Genomic DNA, 21,954 nt, shown 5'->3' with positions numbered 1-21,954 from the left:
CTTGGCAGTAGGTTCTAGATTAGCCATCTGGCTTTAGGGAAGGGAATTAGCAACGGGGTGGGTAGAGACTGGTGGGGCCGTCCTAATAAGAAAACTGGAAATGGGTCTGAACGGCAGAGGTGCAGAGAGTACAAATGATGGCCTAGATGCCGAGACAGTAAGATGAAGTAATTATTCCGGTTTTCCCTCTCCATGTTATACAATCGTGGGTCCATTTGGGTCTTTTAAGACGGAGGCAGAGGTGAAACACTGAATTCAATGGCACTCCTCACCGACTGGGAATCACAACCATCTCAGGCATGCAGTGAATCTGGACTGGGACATGCCCATGGTCCTGGTAGAGCTTGTGGCATAGAATTGCAAACAGGCAGTAAGGATTTGTTAAGGTGAAGGGGCAGCAACATTGCCCACACTGTCGGCCTTTGAGGCGCCTGCAGCTAATCGGGCAGATCAGACACACCCGACCTAAAGAATCGGCAACAGGTCAGGAAATAACTATCTGTCAAAATAGAATAGGAACAGCAAAAGAGGGCAGTCCAAGAGTAGAGAGAAAGGGGAATCACACCACACTAGCTGACAGGAATCACACTGATATTGAGAGGATGGTAGATCATGTGACGTAATGTCTGCAGAAACTTTGAAACTGTGGTACAAACACCATCTCCTGGTTCCACTCGCCATTTCTAACTTACTTGCCTGGATTCAGGAAGAGTAAAATATAGAAACGTATGTAAGCTTAATATGCAGCAGAAACTCTGCTCAATCCACACAGTGGAGGAGGGATGTTTCTGTGCTTACTGACGCCAGGTGTCACCGTCAAAAACATCACCAGGCTCAGGTGGGCCCAGAACTGCAGAGGACCTGGCTCAGAGGTCCCAGACTCACACTTGGACCCGCAGAGGTTCGAGGTTCCTGCCTATTCCCTTTGATGTCCCAGACCAATCCCCGGACCCACAGAGGTCCTGGCTTAGGCCTACTCCCTCTGATGTCCCAGTCTCACGTCTGGACCCACAGAAATCTCTGGTTCCTGCCTACTCCCTTGGAGGTCCCAGATTCACACCTAGACCTGCAGAGGTCCTGCCTTAGGCCTAGTTCCTGGGAGGTCCTAGCCTCACACCCAGACCCACGGGGGTCCTAGCTTAGGTCTACTCCCTTGAAGGGTCCAGATTCACAGCCCCTTTAAATGTCAGTGTGACAATTTCTCAGAAAATTAGGAAACAACCTTCTTCAAGACCCAGTAATACCAATACCATTTGGGTATATATCCAAAGGATGCTAAGTTGTGCCACAAGGACATGTGCTCAACTATGTTCATAGCAGCATTGTTTGTCATAGCCAGGACCTGGAAACAACCTAAATGCCCTCGACCAAAGAATGAATAAGGAAAATGTGGTACGTTTACACAATGGAGTACTACACAGCAGAAAAAACGACATCTTGAATTTTGCAGGAAAATGGATGGAACCAGAAAACATTATTTTGAGTGAAGCAACTCAGACAGAAAGACAATTGTCACATGTACTCACTCATAGGTGGTTTTTAAACATAAAGCAAAGAAAACCAGCCTATGAGGACACAAAGAGAGACTTACATTGATCTACATGGGAAGTAGAAAAAGACAAGATCTCCTGAGTAAATTTGGAGCATGGAGACCTTGGGGGAGGATTGAAGGAGGAAGAGGAGAGGCAGGGAGGAAAGCAGAGAAAAATGTAGAGCTCAGTAAAAATCAATAAAAAAAATAGCCAACTTATAAAAACCCCATATCACCAGACAGTCAGAACATACCAGCTAGAAGAGACATCCAGAGAGAAACTGAGGAACATGGGGACATGTGTCTTTGCTACGGGATGGAAAAAGGGTCCTCAAACAACTACTGCTATCAGCCAGTCTGGATCCCTGTGTCAAAACTAATGATTTTTCCAGTGACTAAATGTAACATTTTTTTTATTTCTATATATTTTTTAATTTTTTTTAAAAATAAACATCAGCTCTCATTTTCAATTGGAAATTGATGCAAAACATTTTGAAACATTGTTCAGGCCCAACACCATATGTCTGTGGGCTGAATTGGGTTGGCTGTCTGGCTGCCTTTTCCACCTCTTGTTGAATTTATAGCTGCTCCCAAGAAAACAGGAGCAGGTGTCGCGGAGCGAACAAGAGACACCAGCTAACTTTTGTACATTTAAGACATCTTAAAAGTCCTTATGGATTGGTTAAGGCACTGAATTATCTTATAAGAAGCCATCTATTTATATATAGCTTTTCATTTAAGTTTGTTTTGTCTGTCTAGATTTCATGACTGGGTTCATTTTCTTAACTAGAAAGAATAAATTTTCTTCTGCTGCCAACTCTCTTCAAAACATTTTAAAATCATTAAAATATGTCTCCAAAAGTTTAACTTAACCGAGTAATAAAGAGTATATTAAGTTTTTCAACTGATATTTTAATCATATGTTATAGATTGAATTATAGAGTATCACCTGATATCTACGTGTGTGTAGATGCATAAGTTCTACAGCATATCAAAGACTTTTATACCGCGCATGAAGGTAGTTATAGTGGCATCGTCTAAACACATATGTACATGTCTGTGCCCAAACTGCTACATGCATGCATGTGTGCGTGCACATGTACACAAACTATACACAGACACACACACACATACACACACACACAAAAAGTTCCCAGTGCACAAGGTGGGCAACATAGCCAGGGTGTGGATGTACAACCTTTCCATCAGCATGTAGGCTGTCTATTAACACGAGACTCTCTGTGTCTCAGAGGATCATGGCAGAGTCGATGAGCAAGTAAAGCCAATTAGAAAATAAAGAAAATCAATCTAAACATTTTCAATAAAATAACACTCATTCCAATGTATTTCATTATTTTATTTTTGAGGTTACAATTATAACACATTTCCCTTCCGCTATCTCCTTCCTCCAAAATTTCCTCCTGATTCTCCTTAGAATTAATAGATTCCTTTTTTAAAAGCTGTTATTGCATGCATATAATTATATGCATGTATTCCTAAATATAGGCTTTCAGTCCATACAGTGTTACTTGTATGTACGTTTTAAAACTTTAAGAGTTATGCATTCTCTAAATTAGGGTGGAAATTTGACTTAACTATTAAAAATTATAATAATGTTGAATGAACTAGACTCCTGTTAGGTAGGTTACTCTTATTTCCTCGCTGAGGTGAGGCAGGGTAACTCTGGTTTGGGGAAACAAAAGCAAAACCAGATTGGTTTAGAGGAGGATCCAGCTAGCCCAAAGGTTTATGAATTAAGGTAACCAGCAAAGCAGTAGAAAAAACAAAGATACTAAAAGCATGAAGATTCTTCAGTTACTCAGCCCGTAAAGAGCTGGCAACAACCTAAGATATGCAATGAACATGTGATAGTGGAGAATTTTCAAAGATGGAGGACGAGAAACTCAATTTAAAAATTTCAATTTAAGTGCTGAAGACGAGCCAGTAGCTTTTCCTCATTTTACTGTCCTTGGCTTCTACAAAGAACTTTTGCATGCTGAACACTTCCAAACCTAGTCTACTCTTTAACAAAGAGAGTTCTTTTGCAAGTGTCCAACTTTGCTTGCTAGTTGCTTCACACTTCCCAAGTTCATGATATAGCAAACAAACTGAAGGTAACAAAGTGTTACTCTACTGATTATGGATGGCATGGTAGACTTGGGTTCTTGGGTGTGCTGAGTCTGTGATTATTTCTTATGAGAAAGGACTGATATTCATCAGTGCAGTGCTGGATACTTGTTAGGATCTAACTCATGTTGACACACTGTTTTCATCCATCTGTGCCCAGGTACCTACCTACTGACTACTCACATAACTCTCCCTCCTCCCAATACAGTGCTCCATCACCTGTGTGTGCTAAAGTGAACTTTCATTCCCAGAAAACAACCACAGCTACAACTAAAACAAGGGGAGCCTAGCAATAATATATAGCAATAATTTTAGAATATCTTTAAAATGAAAATATCTCTTTCAACCTTTATCAAGGAGGTTGGAGATGGCTTGTCAGTCAAGAACGCATGGATGTAGGGTAGCTTTCAACTACCCATAATTCCACCTCCAGGAGATCCCACCCTTTCTTCCATACTATCCCTGTACCAGACACATGTAAATTATTCACACATATAGATGATCAAAAATAAAATAAAATATGTCAACCCCCTTATAAAATAGCTTAAGGTTAGGAAAAATCTGAGTTCCTGCGTGGCGATGGACTACCATGGTTTCATTCTTTTCTTTTTCTGGATTGGGGGGGGGGTGGTTTGAGACAGGGTTTCTTCATGTAGCTCTAGCCTTCCTGGAACTCACTCATGACAAGTTTTACACCTCTGTCACCACCTGTGCTTAACAGAGCTCTTCAGAAACTGTCAGTTTAGATGGTTTGCTGCTTCATGATCCCTTTTCACTTTGTGAACATTAGAGTTGATACTCAATTCAAAATTACAAATACACACACATGTGAGTTATCCATAGGGCAGAATGATACCTCATCTCATACCAAGCACCAAATTATTCCAAGGTAAATCCCAGTTTTAAAAAAAAATAAGAACTTAAGCAATCAATATTTTAAAGTAAGGTATTTCATGCAAATAAACATGTGTGCAACCTAGAGTTACCCGGGGTGTAGTTAGTAAAGAGTGATAATTAAAAAAGGAAAGAGGGCCTAGAGAAATGGCTTAGCAGCTCTGCGTTCTTCCTGTCCTTACAGAGGACAATTTTTGGTGCCAGCACTCATATGACAGCTGATATCTGTAATTCCAGTTCCAGGGGATTTGATGTCTTTTTTGTTTAGATGGAGTTTCTCTGATGCTTTGATGTGTATCCTAGAACTCACTCTGTAGCCCCCAGGCTGGCCTTGAACTCACAGAGATCCACCTGCCTCTGCCTCCTGAGTGTTGGGATTAAAGGCATGCGCCACCACTGCCCGGCTGTGGGCACCAGGTACATGCATGGCACACGTGAATGTGCACAAGTATTCATTCATCCACAAAAATAAAATGTTGAAAGAGGGAAGAATGAATATATTAGAAAATATTAAAATTAAAGGATCCTACTAATAAGATTATAACATTAAAATAACAAAAGGGCTACCCACAAGAGGAAAATGTATAGAATAGAAAACCTTTTGTACCAAGGTCATTAAAGAATTACTACCAAGCAATACATGAAAGACAAACAACAAAGTGGTAAAATAATCAGGAAGTGAGAAAGGCAGAATCATCGTTGCCTTTGGTGAGTGAAGCTTTCACTAGCAGAGCTGTGGGTGAGAGTTCAGTGCCCTAGTGTGTTGTGTAGCTGTGACTGCGCTAAATGTTTAAAGCTTCAGCTTCTAACAACTCACTTAGCTATGGACACAGACACAGGCCGGACCACACTTGCAAAAATGCCTTCACAGCTATTTAACATGCTCAATGCTCCTGAAAAGGAGATAACTACTTTGAAAATACAGCAAAGGAACACCTCTGGAGAACTTTGAATGATGCAACCATCGTCCCTCACAACAGTGGAATGTCACAATGCCGCTCCAACCCCAGATCCGGCCGCCCTGTTGGCACAGAACTTCAATCCAATCAATCCAGACTTTGGAGACATCAGCATTATGGAAAGAATAATGGACACAATAACGAATGTTCTGGATGCAACAAATGCCAGCCATATTGACATTACTGATCACTGGTAATTACTGATGAACACTAATTGTGCAATATGCAACTTCCCCGCATATGAACCCTGCCCAGGAAAAGACTGAGATAAAGTCTGGTATAACTGTTACCAATAGCTAGATTTAACCAGTTCGATAGAGAACTTTGCCATGGAATCAAATTCCTTTAAGTGGGGAAAAAAATCACCTCAGAATAAGAAATCCCAGGAAATAAACACAAATACAGCATTAAATGCAGTGTCTGTGCTTGATACTCTTCCATGAAAGATCAGAGCACACGCCTGGCCCTGGCACTATCTGGATTCTGCTTGTTTTGCCAGTGTTTCCTAATGCTGTGGCCAAGAGATGTTTTATTATGAATTCCTATGACAAATCTGCAAGAGATTGACAGTCCTCCACATTTCTTTCGGAGTGAGGTCGAAGCTAACAAAGAAACAAACCAAAGACTGACTTAGTTAAACCCTGGGTAGCTTTCCTCTGTATCCAAGGGACTGGCATTCCAGATAACTTCTTCCAGTTCTGAACGCTCTGAAGGCAGCACACTTAGATTTTGGCCCTGTGTGTTCCCAACACTTTCCAACCTGACAGCATCTGAAACGAGAGGGAGTTCTACTAATCTCATTTTTTGTCTTCTTAGTTCAACGAAATTGCACCTGTGACCTCTGTCACTAAGAACGTAGGCTTTCTCGTCACGTCTTACCCTTTTCTGCGCATGTTTCACACCTAGAAACATTAAACAAGTATTTGGATGTTCAAACTGTACTCTCTAAAACCTTGGGTCCTCTTCTGTCATGTCACGTGGCTCTTTTATCAGGATAGTAAGATTTCTAATAACCTGAAAAACTATGTATTCAGATTGATGTTTCTCGGTGTGTGTGTGGTGTGGCATACACTGTGACACACATGTGGTCAGAAGATAACCTTCAGGACTCTGCTGGCAGTCTCCCGTGGTGCTGGGGAATCAAGGTTAGGTCACAAGTTAGTGCAGCAAAGAGTCTGACCAACTGAACTGTCTCGCTGACACATAGCATATTGTCTGAAAAACAAAAGAACCTTAAACAGATAACCAAACGTCTTCAAGACCTAGAAGAAACACTCAAGTTCCCTAAAAGCAGTTGCACAGTTCCTCCTATTTAGCTCTGCCAGCTTTCTCTACTTAGCTTCTCCACCTAGCCACCCACAATCCACCAGTTGATGGAGAGGTACAGAGCTTTCTTCTTTGAATGTGGTACCTCAGCCCATGGGGCTCTGATGATCCCTTTTCCAGCGAAGTTGCACATACCATCAACACCAGTCCTAATGACACTTTTACCTTGAAAATGTCCCCAGTTCCATCCTTCTTTGTACCCTTATCAAACTTCATGATAGTCAAGCATCCTATAGCTAACTCTACTGAAAAAAATTCTTCGTACTTTCTATATAATCAGTGGCACCCAACAAGCCCGTTTCTCTGGGTGAAAACTCACCACACATTGGACTCAAACTGGCTGCTTTGTTCCCATGAGAATGTTGCTAGACTTCCAACAAGATGGGGGTGCCAATAACCTACCATTAATGAATGTCAGAAATGCCTACCAAACAGATTTTGGATCTATCCTGATTTTTATTTAATGGATTCTCTCCATTTAGGATGGCCACATGCAAGGATAATAATACTAATATTAGAATTTGCCTAAGCAGCTGACCTGTGAGCCATTTTCAGTAAGCACAGCCCACTCCCAGATTCCCTGATATGGGTTAAATAAAATGTAAAGTCTTATTATCACATCTCCCATATGTAACACCTGCCCCGTGAAAGGAAATGTTACCCAATGGGCTGGCTGTGATCAAATTCCTTTACTGTGTCTTCCTTTCTCATTATATTTGACATTTCTGAAACTGGGTTTTATTGCATTCTCTCAGCTTATGGAAGTGGTCTGGGGAAATGAGACTTAATAGAGATGTAGAAGCCACTGGGAGCAAAAGAAAAGGAAAGTGCGCTAGAAGGAAGCTGAAATTAAAATGTTATTTCGGTAAATGGCTGCTGTGGTAGAAACAGCAAACAATTTCAATGCGAGTTAATTACTGACCTGTCAGGAAAGCATGACATGAAGGTTGTACCACATATTACTGGGGCTACCACAGCCACAAGTCATTTCCACAGGGGCCCAGCAGACATTGTTCTACCACAGATCAACATAAGATCTTTCCAGGGGATTGAAATGGATTTCTCGGAGAAATAACACTTGTCTGTGGAGTAGCCATGAGCTCTTAGCAGTCCTGGAGAGTCAGTCTGCCTCACGCATGCAGAGATAGCAATAGGATCTGACTATGCAGAGACTTCTTGCATGTGGGGGCAGAAGAGACCTGGCTTTCGTGGGTGGGGGTGACCACGCAGCTCATCTGCTGCACAGGGAAAAAAAATCTAGGCTGACTCTCATAAAATAGGAATTCTCAGAGGGTGCATGTGATATCTGCCTCCAAAATAGTTGTCCTCAAAAAGCTCCCAGGGGTAGCCAATGTCATATGAAAAAGTTCATATTTGTGTATGCGAGTGTGCACATATATAAACTGCCCAAAGTAATCTTGTTCTCAAGGGAGATGTTCACTTTTTGCAATCAGAAGGAAACATAAGGGTTATTCTGAAATGGAATGAAAATATGGTGTTTCGTACATTTTTGGAAATCTATATGAATCTCTAGGAATACGTTAATTCTGGACACATGAAGTATAAAAAAGCCCCACTTTTTTGTGTCTCTGACTTGCTGTGAAATACTCACAGTGCACTCACTGGCCCTCACAAACATAGCTAAAGACAAATTATACGTATTAAAAAAAAACAGAGCTTAGCCAGATGTTTTCTTGATGGTATGTTGGTAAGTTGCACACACTAGCATTAACTGCTTTCCTCAACATGCATTTTTTCTCTCTCTCCTGTTTTTCCAAAACTCCATGGGAACACATATCAATTGATTAGGAGAGCTGATATGTTACGTATCTAATGTGGTTGCATGGTGGTCATTCTATTTCCCCCATCTCTGATGGATTTACGTTGGAATCTTTGTTCTCTTAGTCTCCCCTGACATTGGCGTCTGCAAAGGCACTGGGTATGTTTAGGGATACAGGGTCCTGGGACGGCTTTAAACTGCCTGTGCCAAATGGGAGAAGAAAGGCAATGTATTCAAGCCTGTATGGAAACTGCATCCTAGGGCCCCTTCTCTTTTCCTTGCCTCAAAGATATCTTAATACATTCTTATTTTTAATGCTGCTGTTGGGAAAGAGATGTCAAAACTCTACTTCCAAACTCAAAAGGGCATGCTGCTGAGCTTCCACATAATTAACAGTGCAAAAAAATAATTGGCAGAAGAGCTATGAAATTTGTGATTACATATCATGCTCGCTCCTCTTTGGGACTTTGCAGGGAGAGAGGGGAAACAGAGCCCAGAACACCCAAGAGTCGAGTCTCATGGCAGAGCCAACATCTGTGTGGCCCTTATGAAGTGTGTTCTCGCCACACTTCCTGTTTTTAAAACAGGATTCAAAGTGGAACTTCAGCGATACCGCAAGATATTCTTGACTTCTGAGTGCGTACAAAAATCAGAAGTTTAGAGGAATAGTAAAGCCAGGATGGAACGATTTATATTTAAATTTCTAAATTGGGAATCTGGGATTTGGGGGAGAGGTTTATAAAAATCAGTGGGTCTCTCAGGCACATGCAGAATTGTCTTGATTTTTCCATATCTTTGTTAGTCATTCACCATTATTGAGAACCACCCATAGAAAGCATCAGTGTTTTATCATGTGACTTAAGTGAATGACATAGTTGAAGATAAACGAAGGGGAATCTGAGCAGGAATGAAGATGTAATATGAACAGAATTGCTACAGAAAGAAAGAACAAACAAAGAAGAAACAAGCATCACTAACATTACAAAATCTAGACAACTTAGGGCTTATGGAATTGAGTCAAGGGTAGAAAAGTAAAATACCATTGAAAATATCTGTGAACAATTTTGGAATATTGTAGAAAGACCTAGAGCTCTTCATGTCCCTTTGAAGATGCCCTGCAATACACACAGTGTTACGGTCAGCCCAGCCACTTCCAGATACTAAGTCATCAGGACCACATGCTCAGAGTGGTACCGTGCACAGGAACTGAGCCCTCCTCCCCCATCAATCATTAATAAAGAAATTCTCCACAGCCTTTCCTCATAGGCAGATTTGAAGGTGCAGCTCTTCAGTTGAGGTTTGCTCTTCTCAGGTGACTTGAGTTTGGGTCAAGTTGATGAAAGTAACCTGCGCAATGGCACAAAGTGGGTAACACAGCCAAATAAAATCTAGTATCAGTTCCCGAGCTTCCAGTGGCTTCAATTACCTACCACCAATCATATTCTGAAAGTATTAAATGAAAATTTCCCCAAAATTAAAACCGATCTTAAGTTTGAAGCCAGGTGCTGCTCTGAGATCATGGTGAAAGGGAATGCTGTCTGCCCGGACACTCTCAAGGACATGAGCCGTCTCTGTGAGTAGTGTCTTAGTTGTAATGATAACCACTTACTTATGGCTTGATAACCCTGTCAGCTTGGCAACCCTGTCAGCAATTAGATCCAGTGTTCAGCATCTTATAGTTGATTATGCAATGCTTAGTGTTCGCTCACAGTCCTACCTCCTTCATAGACTCTGTGACATCACTTGGGCATAGCTCTTCTTCCCCTTGTCACTAGAAGCATGAGGATAGAACAATTTTAAGAGAAAGACACCGCATGTGCATAACTTCCATTACAAGGCAATGTTATAATTGCAATCTCTTTTTAAAAAAAAAGATTTATTTATTTATTTATTTATTTATTTATTTATTGTGTATACCATAATCTGCCTACATGCATGCCTTCAGGCCAGAGGAGGGCACTAGATCTTATTACAGACGGTTGTAAGCCACCATGTGGTTTCTGGGAATTGAACTCAGGACCTTCAGGCAAAGCAGGCAGTGCTCTTAACCACTGAGCCATCTCTCCAGCCCCTATAATTGCGATCTCTTTGTGTGTGACTTATAAAATAACCTATATCTCTAACATATCCGCATAGAGGAAAGTAGAGCAAGCAATGATGTTCATCATTGTCCAATTTCAGGTGGGTACCAGGAGAAATGGCACATAATCCCCATAGACAGGGAAGACTACAAAACAAGAATTGCTGAAGAAAGACAAGAAGCGTGGTGTAGCGAGATATTAACAACGTAAGGCCAGATGGAAGAGGAAGCAGTGGTTAGGGGAGGGAAAAAGAGCAAAAACCAAGAGCAATGGGCAGGAAGAGTCATTCAGCTAAGGGGAAACTCTGAACTAGGGAGATTGTCCCTAAGCAAATCATCAGGAAAGCCAGAAGTTTTGCATGTAACCCTGCCTTTTGACAGTAGTACATCACCAGGCAATTTGGCTTTAAAATAAGTATAAGAATGCAATTTGGGGGAGGATACCAAAACTGCACAAATGTGGAAAAGCAGCAAGTCCGATAAATGGTGCATGGTGAGACTCTGCAAATACAATATCTAGATAGTCTCAGTAAGAAGACAGAGACTTCAGCATGGATGCAAACTTTGCTAATATGATAAATTTCCGACACGTAGACTTTGAACCCACTGAGTAATGTGGAATAGCAAGCCTTGAATGCACTCAGAGAACTTCACTTAAAAATAAAAGGCCTGTCTAAAGGAAGGCAAAATGCAATTATTTAATGTGAATTGAAGTGTAATACATTACCTCAATTTTTCCTTCATACCCATTGAAAGAGTTCTTTCTTATCTAATATTCAAATAGATAAGTTTTACAGCACATTCAGATAGGCATGCTTAAAAACATAACTAAGGAATTCTTAGAACAGCTTTCCTCTAAACAACTTTGATTATTACATATGAAATGTGATAGAGTATAACTGTTTAGTGTGCACAATGTATTCATTTTGTTACATGAACATGAAACCATCTCAGCATTTAATCAATAAGACAAATATCCCCATCACTCCACGCCTCCTCCTATTCAATAACAGCTAAGCTATTATTGCCCCAACTCTCGTCTTTCTCCCTGTTTGCTCTTTGGGTTTCTGTCCCACGTTGGCTTGCACGTTTTTAGAACACTGTATTAATAAGATAGCAGAACAAATGCTCTTCTTTTCGTTTTGAGACAGGTTCTTCTTATATAGACCAGGCTGGCCCATAGTTGACCGCCCTTCTGCTTCAGGTTCCCAAGTGCTGTAATTACAAATGTGTGAGACCACAGCTATCTACTATGTTTCCAGTTGTTCCATTTTTCCTTGGGACTGGCTTCATTCAGTTGACAGAATGAGTTATTGATTCTTCATCTTAGTGTCCGTGGATAGATTATTCCGTTTGTAAGACGTTTGCTATGTATGTGCATATGTATCTGTAAATGGGTGCCCTTGGAGAACAAAGGCTTTGAACCCCCAGAGCTACAAGTAAAGGCTGTTGTGAGCAGCCAAATATGAGCAGTGTGATCAGGACTTGGCTCCTCTGAAACAGCAGTGCTCTAACTGCTGAGTCCCCTTGGCCTTCATTTTCATTGTATAGATACACTAGAATTTGCTCCTCTGTATTGCTTTTGGTGGACTCGGGTATACATTTCGCCTTCTTTGCCAGTGTTATTGGGAAAGTCCTTAGTCCCTTTGCAATTATCTCCTCTGTAAAACTTGAATTGAATGTCTATTTCACAGGAGTTTTAGAGAATCACGAAATGAACTAATGTGACGATTGACTACCATGCATTAAAAAAATTCTGGATACATTTCTTAGTTTTTGTAATTTTCTTTTTTTTTTTATGGCAGTGTTTCAAAACTGGGTTTCTCTGTGTAGCCTTGGTTGTCCCGGGACTCACTTTGTAGGGAGAATGACTTCAAATTCACAGAGACCCGCCTGTCTCTGCCTCCTGAGTTCGGGGAATAAAGGCATGCTCCACCGCTGCCCAACTAGTTGTCATAATTTTCTAATTGCGGTTTATTGTGCGATAATATTTTCTCATACTAAAACACATTGTTTTCCCTAGCACAGTGGTACAAATCTCTAACCCTAGCACTGAAGGTAGGGATAGAAGGGTTAGGGACTCTAAAGTCCAAGGAAAATATACAAGACCCTGTCTCAAAACACAAACAAAAAACCCCCATCTTTGCTGCGTATTTTAGTACCTATTTTTCTCGATCTCTATTATGATTCTAATCCCATTTCAAACCTATGGATAACAATACTCTTGATTGCTCTAATGTAAGAAGACTTTTGATTTATATTTCCTTTGAGTTATATTTCCTTCCTTAATTGATGAGGTGTTTCTTTGTCTAATGTTGTACCCAGGTGCCCAGTATTGACAGTACCAGGCAGGAAAAGGTCTGAAAGAAGCAGTTGGGATGCTTGATTTGCATCATAAATGTTCTCTTAGAATTAGAAAGTGTGCTTACATGAAGGACTCTGAAGGGGGGGGTGGACAGGTGAAGGGTATTCTTCCTCGCTTTATTTCCCTCAGAGCTGCTTCTGTAAAGTGTGCCTGCACAGGGGTTGCCAAAGTTAGACTCCTTCTATGTCATATAATCCACAAATAAATAAAATGTATAGAAAAATAAGCAAACTTTTTTTTTCAATATATTCTACTTAAATATTATGTCCAATGGATGTAGCAGAGTTCAGTGGGCAGATGCCAATGGACACAAGAATTTTAATTTCTTCCTGGGGATATTGCGAGAGGGGTCCTTTAGGTCTGTTTGTTTTGCTCTGATACTAATTCTACTTTTGATTCAAGTATCTCTCTCTACCTCTCTCTCTCTCTCTCTCTCTCTCTCTCTCTCTCTCTCACACACACACACACACACACACACACAGAGTGCTAGTGGCACACACAGTCTGCATACAAAACTGACAAGGATGAAAAGCCTGTATCCTTAATAGTGAAGAGTTGGCACCATCACCCTATATGAAAACCTGTTGTATATGTTCTCCTTTTTTAAAGATTTTATTTAGCTTTATTTATTTAGTTTTTATTTATTTAGTTTTTTTAACTAGCTCAGCCATAAAGAACACTGATTATTCTTTCAGGTGATGGGGATTTGATTCCCAGGCCTTATGCAGCAAGCTTGAATCTATCTTTATGTCCAGTTCCAGGTGATCTGATACCCTCTTCTGGTTTCCATGGGCACTGCGTGATCATGTTGCACAGACATACTGCAGGCAAAGCATCCACACATAAAAACCAAATTGGTAAACAAGTATTTTAAAAAGATTTTATTTTTAAAGGACTTGTATATGTGAGTGTGCGTTTTGGGCACATGAACGCAGTGCCCATGAAAGCCACAGGAGAGTTTTGGATCACCTGGAGCTGGATTAACTGCAAAAGCTGTGAGCTGCCCAAGGTGGATGCTGGAAACTGAGACAGCTCTGCAGGAGCAGTAGGTGGTCTTAGCTGTCTTAGTCATCTTTCCATCCCAACACAGAAGCTTCTAATAGAATTAGAGGTTACAGAGCTAGAAGCTGTGCTTCTTAAAAACACCAGCCATCTGTGGGGATGAAGGGCAGCGCTGTTCAAAATGAGCACCAAGTGGCAACTGGTTAATTTCTACTGAGAACGCTTCAGACCAGTGAATTTTAGTGACGTGATGATGAAGAGGCCTGTCCACTCACTAACAGGTTTTCCTAGGAAGTGTTTCTATTTATAGTAATATAATGTTTTATACTTCACCAGGATAAGCTGTGGTGCGCGGACATCTACAAATTGTGATAACCCTTTGGAAGCACTGAATCCTGCTCACCCAGCTCCAGGAGCTGTGCAAATGAGAATCAAAAATGCCAACAGCCACCACGACAGGCTGAGCCAAACTAAATCCATGATCCTCACCGATGCTGGGAAGGTCACTGAACCTGTAAGTCAAATACTCCAAACACTTTCTCTGAGCAGACAGATAAAGAGAAAGAGAGAGAGAGAGTGAGAGAGAGAGAGAGAGAGAGAGAGAGGAGAGAGAGAGGGAGAAATGCTAATTAGCTTTGTTTTGTTTGTTTACCTAATGTACACCAGAAAACTGTTTTGTAATGGATTTTATCTTGCCTAGTTATAGTCATAATAACATCCCCAGTTACAAGAGCAGAGCTGGGCCTCATCCAGAGTGATAAAGGGGATGGGGAGCCAGGCTGAAGAGCACCTTTGACTCATTTTAAAGGCCTCTGCCATCATGCTTCACTGTCATAAAAATAATGAGGTTATGCTAGCACGCGGCGTTTGTACTTCCAAATACAGTACATCACTTCGAAAAGCCAGAGGCTAAAATTAGCTAAGAGTGCACTGAGGGAGAAAAAAAAAATCAACAACTTAAAAAAATGTGAAAATCTCTTTCTTAAAATCTCCCCATAGTAGAGAAGAGTGGAAAGTGTGGTTTGCTTTGCGGTGGGCTCCAGCGGCTGCAACGGTGCGGCTCTTTAAGGTTTGGAGAGGAAGCCATTTTGTTCCGATAATGTGTCATTAGAAGGATCTGAAATAAAATAGTTAGGGATGAACTCTACTGCCAATTGTGTCCCTGGCCCTGCACGCATCCTGAGCCACTAAACCCACTGATTACGATGAGTCTCCTCTGGTTAATTTTCCAGCATAATGGTGGTAACTTGCAGCTGAGGCCATAGAATGTTACAAAATTATTTATGCAGTGTTAGCCACTCTTTTGGACCCCAGATCTATTTTGTTTGTCACAGAGAGAGGAGGAGTGAGAGATAAGTTAGCTGGGGACAGACTGCGAGTCCCAGTCACCGTGCAGAAGCATGTGAGCTATTAATCGAGTATTCTGATGTTATCATAGGGGCGTATGAAATATTCACCTCCCTGAGTTATTCAATGAGGTAAACTGACTGAGTAGACTGTTACCAATCATATTTATTTTCCACTTTTCACTTGCATTTTCAAGTGCAGAATTAACCCACAGCAATCTCAGGGGGCTGAGAAATACATAAATTTAATCATTTCTTCTTCAGGTGTTGTAGGCAGAGTAACGCGAGAGAGCCCGTGTTGGTACAGGGGTAGTGAGAAACCCATCCTTAGACGAGGTAACTCGTGAGCAAAGCCTTTGCCTTTATTGACTTTCTCATTTACAACGATTGTCTGCTGGGAGGCACAGCACCGTCAGCTGCCTCCGCTTTCAAGCCTCCGCTTTCAAGCCAGCCTAACTGTTCCTCGACTATGAACATGAGACAGTGGTTGGAGTCAATTATCGGACCCTCTCTATATGTTCCCTCCAGAAGAACTGTACCTTGAGAAAAGTTTAGAAGTTAAGTATATTTAATGATGCCTAGCATATTTTATTGGCTGTGTTTAACAAAAGGCACTATGCCGCAGTTGTTTTTGACAAGCATGAAAACATCACAGCATGAGACTGCAAAAGGAATTATGGAGAGAAATTACAAGTGATCCATCTCTCAATGAATTATCCACCTCAATAGCCCGCAGAACTCAGCTACCAATTAACACCTACTTTATTACATGTTGGGATGTACTTAATAACTTTCATGTGTTTATGCACTATTACCTTGACTGATGCCTCTTGTACAATTAGGCATAATTGGCATATCAATATGCAAAAGTTAAAAGGATTAACCCTCTTAAAACTAATGAGCATTTCTGTATCCAGCTGCTAAATGAGACAAAATTAGCATTTTTTACTTTTGGGCAGGATTTTATCATGCAGTTTCTCATTGTTGGTATTACCTTGTTACATAACTTTAGTTTGGGGGGTTGTAGGCTGGACGGCTGGAGAAAAAAAAAAAAGAGTTCTCCAAAGTTAAATTAGCTGTAATTATCCCAGTTTTTGTTTCCGCATTCTTAGTCTGAGCAATATGGATTCCTCGATAAGTAACAAAAATAAAAGTTACTTCTGGTTATGGGTACTCGGTGCATAATTATATAAAAGGGGGTATGTTAGTGAGGATATGTCATTTCACGGAGGAAACTTGGCTCAGAGAGCCTGTATTGAAAGCCTGCCATGGCACTAATTTTCTTTCTGTCTCAGTTCTTTTCATCTTTTTTTTTTCCATGCACAATTCTCTGACTAGATACTGACAGAATGTAAAGTATTTTGGCATATTTATTCAAACAAGCCTGTTAAAGTTATCTGCTTGGTTCTTCAGAAGTTGGGTGACGGTGTGAGGTCAAGGGGGAGAGTTCGCATTTGGAAGTGGGGCGAGATACCCTAAAAATGTGTACGCGTGTTTACACAAAGCAGTTTGCTAGTAGAGAGACACACACATGGTGTCTCTACAAAAGAAACACTAGGTGCTTGGAGGTCCCGCATATGCTGTGTGTCTTGTTCAATAAAAATGTCTTGTTTATAATATCTGTTTATTGGAAAGTCTCATTTTAAACTACTGAACTAACTAATGGCATAGATTGTCAGATAATCCCAGTGATTTCATTATTATTTTTAATGTTTTAGGGTAAAATCAATAGACTTTTTCACTAATTCCTAATTTCACTTATTGAGTTGCAGCATTTTTATATGACTATGTACTTATACCATAGTATATAATATTATGTCATTTGTAAGTCTTTTAAGATTCTGAAAATTGAAGGTATTTTGAAATGCTAATGTAGTTTTTCAACCCCCAGAATTACAAGCAGAGGCGAATTTGGTTGGGAATTTGGGGATTTTTGCATGTGTTCTCTTTAAACATCAAATAATCAATATCAAAATTTCAAGATGTGAATTTGATACTCAGGGAATGTTAAGAAGCTAGGACTATTGGATGTGGAAGGATGCGGGTTGCAAGAAAATTGCCTCTCCATAAAAGAAATACAGAGCATTCCAGTTGAGTGGAAAGGAGCTCCCTGGTTTCCACAGTGATCAATTGTCCCATGCAGAGGTGCACAGTGAGACCCCTGAAAGGAGGGTGGCTTGTTTTCCAGAACATACTAGTTGAAAAGCAGTCAGCAAAGGGGAAAAAAATGGAGCAAGTGAAGTTGCCTGTCTAAGGGCAGAAAGGCCAATGTGCAATCCAGCAAAGAGCTAGTGCCAAAGGTTCAGTGCACTTCGATGCCTATTTATCGTGGGGATGCTCCAGTCTACCAGACAGTTTAAAATAGATATTAATGAACAGTTTAAGCAGTCCAAACCAGGAAGCTGCAAACACAGGATCTGCAGGCTGGAGCCATTTCAGCATTTAATGCTGGTGTCTTCAGCAGTGACAAGCATGAATATTCACCATTCCCATCCCGCAAACCCACAGAAGGGCATTACTACATTCATGGCCATCATGAAGAGGGAAATATGTTTTCACTGATGTTTCGAGGAGGACTTAGGTCGTCGAGCCATCCCTGAGTGTTAACATACGAGATTCCTCTCACCCCCATTAACACACTGCTCCTGGTCTCTCTCTTCTCTGTCTCTCATTTCAATGTATTATCAGGAGAAAGAAGAAACAAATTTCTTTTGTTTCTTACTTCTGTCGTTATAGGACACTTGCCAAAGTTGTGGCTAGCCAAAAAGGCAGACATAAAAATCACTACTAAAAATATAAGCCTTCTGTTTAGCAGACTTTTTGAGAAATATTATGAGATTGTAGGGCATGTCCATATTTACTTCAAATCAAGCTTATAGTTAGGTTTGAGGCTTTGTTTGGATAAATTGTCCTGAAGTGGATCCTGATATTTAATTAAAATGACACTAAATCACATTGAATTGATAAGACTTGGCATCTCAAACAAAGGTAATTGCCCGTATTGGTTTTGTGCAAAAATAGCTCTGCTTGGAAAATGTGCAGGCAACACAGACTGTCAACTCCATTTATAGATCAATATGTGAAAACCATTGATCAGGCAGGCATGTGTAACAGTAACACTTTGCATTTATTTGTTGTTTTTATACCACATTAAGGCTTACAGGATTATAGACTTCCTAAATATTTTGACTCCCTCATAAATATATGATCTGTTGCATGTTAATTAAATGAGAGACTGTAGCCATTTCTAAAATTGTTTTTAGTTTGATGATTTCCTTTTATTGCCGTGGATCGTATGATCTGGAAATGGATTAGTTTCCTTTTGCATAAAGATTATTAAAGCTTATTTTAATGTGTCCTATTTAATGTAAGACGTGCCTGCCGCTTTGCTTTGGAAAACAGATACAGGCCGTTATTTTCTCTTAGTGAGTGACTGATCTGTTTTTTATTAACTGGGCATTCTCGGTGCACAGGGTAGAATTATTTCCTGACATATTCTGCACACCCTGAAGATAACAGGTCTTCTTGATTTCCCTGATAGAATTTGTTTTCCTTCTTTTCTTTTTGATCTAGCTCCGTGACACAGGCATCTGATCGAACATTACGTAGAAAACAAACTGATCATTTCAATTAAATTTTAAACACACACGCCAATGCAATTTGAATTCTATCTTTCTGATTTGAGAACGAGCCTCGTGAACGGTTCTTCTATACTGCATTCTGCAGCTGAATCTTCCTTATCTCATCAGTGTAAGGACAGCGTTTTGTTCCTAATCTTTATTGGACTATTGTAGATGACATTTGTGAGCCATTTTGGTTTATAAGGAAAGGCTGGAGGACAGTGGAGTGAGACTCTCTGCAGATCCAAAGCTCTGATACGACGATGCAATCATGTGTCTGCCAGTGCAATTTTCTTTGCCACTGAGAGGTCAATTCTGTTGAAGAATCTTTTTGTACGCTCTGTAAACGTTAGCAGGGCTGCTTTCAAGATGGTATTCAGCTTTGTACACGATATGAAAATGCTACAAGAAGCAAGCAAGACTTCAGACGTACCAAGTTAAAAGAGAACGAGACAAGAACAATAAACAGAAACTCCCAGGTTGCCTAAGGTAACCGGGCTCCAGCTGTTAGCAGCCAGGCCGTGGAGGCAGATGAAAAAGTTTGTTAGTCTGAATTTCCACTTTTCTATAACATGCCCCAGAGAAGATTCAACCCCAGCCAGAGATTTCCATCCCTGTCTGTGCCACCCCGTGCCATTTCATGCTGGGAAATCTTTTAACTCTATTTACCAAGTACAAATTGGGGTTCCCAAAAGGTGGGGGAAATTTATGGTCAAATTAAAGAGTCCATACTTCAAAGAATGAGCCAGGGCTCCGGAGTTCACACATGTGGCAAGCACCGTTTTCCTTTCAACTTCAGCACGGAGCTAAATTTGTTTAGAATCTCCTACTGATTGAACGTGGTGCAGAATGTACACGAGATACATTTTTTTAAAAGTTAGTCCTCTGATTACTAATTTGAATCCAAAACTCTAACCTTGTTAGCATCTGGACTTATTTCCATAATAACAACCCCTTCAGAACCTACAAAGTAATGAATAATTGACAACAAATGAAATGTTTTGATAGTTGTCGGCACAAAGCATGTTTAATGTTTTGTGTTGCTTCCTAGCTAATTATGTAGATGACACATTTGTCAGACCTTGACTGCCATTAGAAACGTGTTTCCAGAGGGGAGAAAAACAGGCTATTCATAGAGTAATTAACTAGAATGCTCAATGACCTGTGAGAGATTCAAATCGCTGCCAGTTCAGACATTGTTTTGTTACAGAGCAGAGGGGTAATTAAAATTCCAAATTACAGTCCTATGATGGAGCATTTGTTTGTTGACAGTATACTCTTACTCTAGTTTGTTAATTCTTTTTTAAATTGCTTCTAATCCATTTTATAGCTTTAGTAGTTTGGGCTTTGAATCTACTGACAACTAATATTATGGTAAATTGTGCCTCAATGGAGGACTGCCTGCTTCAGTTTCCTGGGAGCACAAGGTGGGTGGGACAGAGATGCTCCCTCCTGAAACTGACATGCAAGGTGCTGTCAGCAGAAGGAATGTCACTGTCGTGAAGCATCTTGTTAAAACACTCCATTCCTTCCCGACTCTGGGTGAGGGGCCGCGGCTCGGTAAAAACACAGCAATAAAAAGGGAAATTTCAACGAACACCCAAAAATGCTGAAAGAGACCTGTCCCCAACAAGAAATGATGGATGAAGATATGGGTACCCAGAAGAAAAGAGAGGAGGTAGCGCTGTGGGGGGCTTGAGGAGTGTGTGGAGACAGGAGTTGGGTTAATTCATGGGATACAGACGTGCACAGGGCAGCTCAGACACATCACTCAATGTGGCAGTTTTTGCCGCAATGCTTTCATAACAGGTCAATAACAAACCTGGGAAAACAGGTGTCACTTCTGTGGCTTCCCGAGGAAGTATTAGAGAGGGCTAAACAAATCTACAGGGCTAAAGTAGCCTAGAAAGACTCAGCCCCAGTATGGCATTTATTTAGGTTGCTGAAAGTGAGACTATAGTTTTATTAAAAAGATCTGACAGAAGTCACACGGCGTTTGATGCAGCCGAGATGACAGAGGCATCCAGGGGGAGCGCTGATTATCCCGAAGTCACTGTCAGCTAGGATTGATTTTCACTTTCTCCACTTATGTAACGCTTCCTGTAATACAGCTGACCCCGAATCACGTTACCTTGTCATTTCTCTGCATGGATCAAGGAGAGATGAGCTGAAAATAGCTAGACACCGACCTTGAACTTGCCAGAAAAGTGAGAAGTGACAGTGGGGTTTTCTGTAGTTCATGTACAAAGAGGAAGGCACACTGTTCTCTGCTGAGTTCATCACCGCAGCACAAGGGGGCAGAGCTGTACTGGAGATCACAGGTAAGAGCTTCAGCACCGTGTGGAGAAGCCGGAATCTGTGAGAGCAGGGATCTGGTTTTTACATCTTCGTGAGACTTAAAGGAGAATCACTGATGAATCAAAATCTCGAGTCCCATGGTGTTCATAGTCAGTAATCCGAAATTATACATTCTAATTAAAAGAGGTTACCTAATATTCCGAGTGCTTTTCTAACCGGTTATCCACTGTGCATCTTCCTTTATTCATCTTTTACCCTACCCTCCAAACAACTCCGAACTCTAGTCAGCATTAGGAAGAGAGTCTTAGGACACGCTCCAAAGGTGACCTGCCATTTTTAGGAAGGTAAAAGCCAAGGTAAAGAATGGGTTTTGCCAATGAGTTCAAGTTTGCCTGCATGTTGTATCTTTTCCAGATTTAACATTTGCATCAATTTTCAAAAATCACCTTTTATTAGACAGTGATTACAGGCAAGGCATAGTGAATGGTCCTTTACTTCCTGAAGATGAACCATCATTGATTCATAAGTAGTGTTCACACAGTTCTCCCTGTTGGGCAGGGGACAGAGCGAACGGCAAACAGCAGCTCAATTAAACCCCAGGTTATAGACACTTGATGTAATACTAT

General features: G+C 40.8%; 1 protein-coding gene across 1 annotated transcript in view; it reads left to right on the top strand.

The window, feature by feature from the left end:
• The window catches only part of Arhgap15 (Rho GTPase activating protein 15), a 591,259-nt gene that overhangs the window by 12,058 nt on the left and 557,247 nt on the right, over window positions 1–21,954 (top strand). Inside the window, exon 2 of the mRNA XM_050140010.1 lies at window positions 14,401–14,578. Within this exon, the coding sequence (XP_049995967.1) occupies window positions 14,401–14,578 (178 nt within the window). The remainder of the gene's footprint in view (window positions 1–14,400; window positions 14,579–21,954) is intronic.

This window comes from Alexandromys fortis, unplaced genomic scaffold (genome assembly GCF_014885135.2).
Source record: "Alexandromys fortis isolate MF-2015 unplaced genomic scaffold, M_Fortis_MF-2015_v1.1 scaffold_33, whole genome shotgun sequence".
Lineage (NCBI taxonomy): Eukaryota > Metazoa > Chordata > Mammalia > Rodentia > Cricetidae > Alexandromys > Alexandromys fortis.
This window is presented reverse-complemented; position numbering and strand designations above follow the sequence as displayed.